General features: G+C 35.7%; 1 protein-coding gene across 1 annotated transcript; it reads right to left on the bottom strand.

Annotated features, from left to right (window-relative positions):
• Positions 1 to 257: 257 nt before the first annotated feature.
• LOC122068082 (putative wall-associated receptor kinase-like 16) lies at positions 258 to 4,339 on the bottom strand. The gene is made up of 3 exons (XM_042631930.1): positions 3,626 to 4,339; positions 2,384 to 2,560; positions 258 to 1,657 (listed from the first exon to the last, which is right to left on the bottom strand). Exons 1-3 carry the CDS (start codon positions 4,230 to 4,232, stop codon positions 480 to 482), a joined length of 1,962 nt encoding a protein of 653 aa, XP_042487864.1. The 5' UTR covers positions 4,233 to 4,339; the 3' UTR covers positions 258 to 479.
• Positions 4,340 to 4,346: the final 7 nt, after the last annotated feature.

Below are 4,346 nucleotides of genomic sequence, written 5' to 3'. Positions count from 1 at the left end.
ATAAATGACTTCACTCCAATAAAAAAATTATGCAAAATAACTAGAACAAAAAAGAACAGAAACAGAAATAAATAATAAAATTTGTAAGAACAAAAATCATAGTTTTATTTTATTTTATTTTATTTTTAATTTTTTTTTTTTTTTTTTTTTGGGGTGCTAAGTAAGAACAAAAACATAGTATCACTGTATTAGTAGTAAACAACAAGAAGTATAGATATTCTTAATCAACAGCTAATATCATATATATAGATTAGATCTTTACACAAAATATCACATTTATTTTTAATCAATATATGCATATTCCTCCACTTAATACATCAAACTATCCTACATACATGCACGCTTTTTCCCGTGGGATGGGGGAGCTGGAGAGTAGGGCTAGACCTAACCTAAAGCCTGGTATGGCCCCACCTCAGGCCTATATTTTTGTGGCCTAGCTTGGCCCACAGACTAGAAAATCCCAACCTAAGCCTTGATGATCATCGAGCGATTTGTAGACCCAACATGAAGCTGCTTTCCACACTTTCTTGGCCACCTGAATCACCAACAAGAAGGGCTGAAGGCTCACCTAGAAGGTAATCAGTCTCCATGTGGTTTACTTGCTTCCATTGGTGCTGTGGAGACATTCTCAAAGCTTCAAGCTCTGCTGCAACCTCCTTCATTGTGGGCCTCTCCTCCCCCTTAGCCTTCAAGCATTTCATCACAAGATTAGCAACTCCCAAGAGCTGCTCTCTATTTCCCTCTTTAACAACCTTGTCATCTAGAATCCCGAATAGGTTGTTATTTGCCATTGAAGAAATAAAATACATTGCTAGACTTCTATGTTCCTCAGCTCTCTCTGATGAAATTGGATTTTCTCCTGTTAAAAGTTCTGCAAGAACTACACCAAAGCTATAAACATCACTTTTATCAGTTAGTTGACCGGTGAAAAATCCTTCTGGGTCTAGATACCCATATGTCCCTTGAACTAATGTGGTCATTTGAATTCGATCCATAGGAGCCAACCTAGAAGCTCCAAAATCAGATACTTTAGCAGTGTAGTTATCATCAAGTAGTATATTAGTGGACTTCACATCTCTATGAAGAACTGGTATTGAATGAGCTGAGTGTAAATAGGCAAGTGCTCCAGCAGTTTCAGCACCAACCCTTAAACGATCCTTCCAAGAAATAGAAGTTGCATGATTCTCTTCATGGATATGTTCATAGAGGGTTCCACTAGAGATGAACTCATAAACCAACAATGGAACCTCTGTCTCTAAACAACAACCCAAGAGCTTTACCACATTTCTGTGGTTGATTTGAGAAAGAATATCAACTTCATTTATAAACTGTATGATCTGGCTCTGATCCACTATTTTTGATTTCTTAATAGCTACTACTCTCTGATCTGAGAGAATTCCTTTGTACACTGTACCATACCCTCCTTGACCAAGAATTTGGCTCTCATCAAAATTGTTGGTTGCCTTCTTAATGTCATCTACGGAAAAGATCTTTGCAATATCTGCAACACCTTTATGTGTGGCTATGTGTTGTCGTAGTAGCAAACCTCCATTTTGCTCAAAGAATTTTTCTCTGAGTCTGATAAGCCTCCTTCTCTTTATTGCCCAGTATACCAAAAAGATGCAAGCAAATAGGAATATAATGCCTAGCCCAGTACCTGCATCAAAACCACTTTGTAAATTTCTCTTTTCTTTTTTTGGGTGGTGTAAATATAATTTTTCAAATCTATGCACTACTTAAAATATCAAAATAGTCTTCAACATTAAAATGATGACAATTTTAAGTAATTTTAAGTAAGTATGTAAACAGAAAGTTGAAAATCCAAATTCGATTTGCATCTTGTGTCCGTTTAAGAGTATTCGTATCCGATCAAAGGGTATCTGGATCCGAATTCAAATTATCCAGTCATTTAATTATCCAATCCGATTAACGATTTTGAGGGTTCTTAAAACCCAACACATTCTAAAGAATGAGGAAAAAAGCTATGAGAACCTAGAAAGATCGATTAAAATCAAATTGTATTCATTGGGAGAGGAAGGTCCAAATTCACAAGTTAGAGATGTATGAAAATATTCAAAAATCCAAATTCAATTGGCATCCATATCCCTTTAATGGTATCTATATCAAATCAGGGATATCTGAATCCGATCACAATCGATCAGTATCCAACATCCCTAATTTTAACAACCCTTTTCTTTATATAAATATACCAGAATTTCAGAAGTTTTGACCAAAATTACAATTCATATTAAATATATTTACCCCTTACCTTTTTTTCTTTTTATTTTTTTTTATTATTATTATAAACTCCTTTGATGAATTGTGTTGGTATGAAATAATTAAGAAATAACTGGTTTACTAAAAATAAATAAATAAGAAATACCTGCAATAATGGCCACCAATGGAACAGCTCCAGTATTGTGCATACAACCTTCTCTATTTTCAAGACCATCACCGTGGTGGTTCTTTGGACATATGCACTCATAACTCCCAAAGGTGTTATGACACATTGCTTCCATGACACAGGAATTGTTGTATCCTTCCTTGCATTCATCTATGTCTTCATCAAATTTATTTAAACAAAAAGAAAAAAGAAAAACCAACGTTAGTTATAGTACCAAACACTTCATAGTTCATAACAATTTCAACCTATTTGAATTAGAATAGTTCATCTATGAGTTTCAATCAAAACCCAACATGATTTCAGGACGGATTAGGTTGCAGATACTATTTAAAATTACAAATATACGAAATAAATCAAGAACCTGACAGAAATATGAATTATTATAATCTAATTAATACGGTTAAGGCATAAATAGAAATTCTGTCCCTTTATGATATCTTTGAAAACTATACTTATATACAATTAGCAGTTTTCTAAACATCTCATGTGTGCATATTATATACAATTTCTTCATAATAAGTTTACTAATAATTTTCCCAACTTGACCCAGTCTCCACTTGGCTTATTAAATTTCTAACCTTCTACTTATAGGTGTGACTCAGTCCAACCCAACATTTGAATTTTATGGGTTCAGACTCTGGTTGGTCAGTCCTATTCATCCAACCAAGCCCTAGCCAAGTTGCACCTCTATTTATAGTACCAAGTTGACAATATCCAAAGGTGTCTGAATCATTTAGATTCAATGTATCAAGCATATGTATAAAGTTTTGCTAATATCGACAGTGATGGCCTTCATTGTATGGTACTTAATTATCCTTGTATAAAATGGTAGGCCATGAGTTGTTTGGACTTCTTATCTCAAATGGAAATGTTAGTCAATACATGAAGAGGACCGTAGCCTGTGCGACCTTGTGTTTTTTATAATAAAATAAAAAAGTGGTAGACAAAATGCCACGTGGACAACTTCAAACTACTAATTGAAATAATTCAAGTCCACAAAATTAAAAAATAAAATAGTAAAGGAAATTTCAATAAAAAAAGCATATTCAGTGCACGAGAATCTACCATTGCAGGATCTAAGTTATAATGTATCAACTTTATTCTGTTTTATGAAAATATTATTGTTTAACCATAATGGAACAACCTTATTGTTGTACTCAAATCTGCCTTTTAAAAAAAGAAAATACAGGGGAAAAAAAATATGTGACGGAAAATTTATACCTTGGCATCCTGTGGAGAGATAAGGGTTCCCCTCAAAGCCATCCTTGCAGTAGCATCGATAACCAGGGCCATTAGTGGAGTTAGAGCATTTGGTATGAGGTCCACAACTATAATACTTAGTTGGATCTACAGAGGCAGCTTCATCACACGTTAAATTCCCAATAGCCCAATCCACAGCCACTGGAATACTCGTCCTATCTAGGCTGTTTCGGTAGACATCTGACATTTTAAAGCTGAAGGAGTCCACAGCAGCCAAGAATGCAAAGCTACAGCTACTGTTACCCCAAGACCCATTAAGGCTAACAGCATTTGAGAGACCCGCATTGAACCTCTGAAGCCCTTTGGGGATATTGTTCTGGCAACAGCCCATACCATCGCAAGATCCATCTTCCACACTCGTCCCATTAGTACAGAATGACAGGCACCCACTGACAAAAGCCAACTCCTGAAGCTCACTTATGGTGGCCAAAGTATTGCATCCTATAGCAGTAAATCTACTGCGATTGGCAGAGAACCTGAATGGACTTACATTGAAACTGAAAGAAGTATTGTTGGATCCGCTCGAAGTCGAGCAATAAGAAGCGTAAGATTGACGGCCTTCGATCATGATTTCGGCATCCAATGGTAGACTAAGAACCTCAAGATGTCCATCTTCAACACCTCCAAGGAAGGGCTTTGGGGGGTTGTATGAGGTGTTGCATGTTATGCTATACTCAGCATC

The sequence above is a fragment of the Macadamia integrifolia genome, unplaced genomic scaffold (genome assembly GCF_013358625.1).
Source record: "Macadamia integrifolia cultivar HAES 741 unplaced genomic scaffold, SCU_Mint_v3 scaffold3370, whole genome shotgun sequence".
Classification (NCBI taxonomy): domain Eukaryota; kingdom Viridiplantae; phylum Streptophyta; class Magnoliopsida; order Proteales; family Proteaceae; genus Macadamia; species Macadamia integrifolia.
Note: the sequence above shows the minus strand (reverse complement) of the source record. Positions and strands in the feature narration are given on the sequence as shown.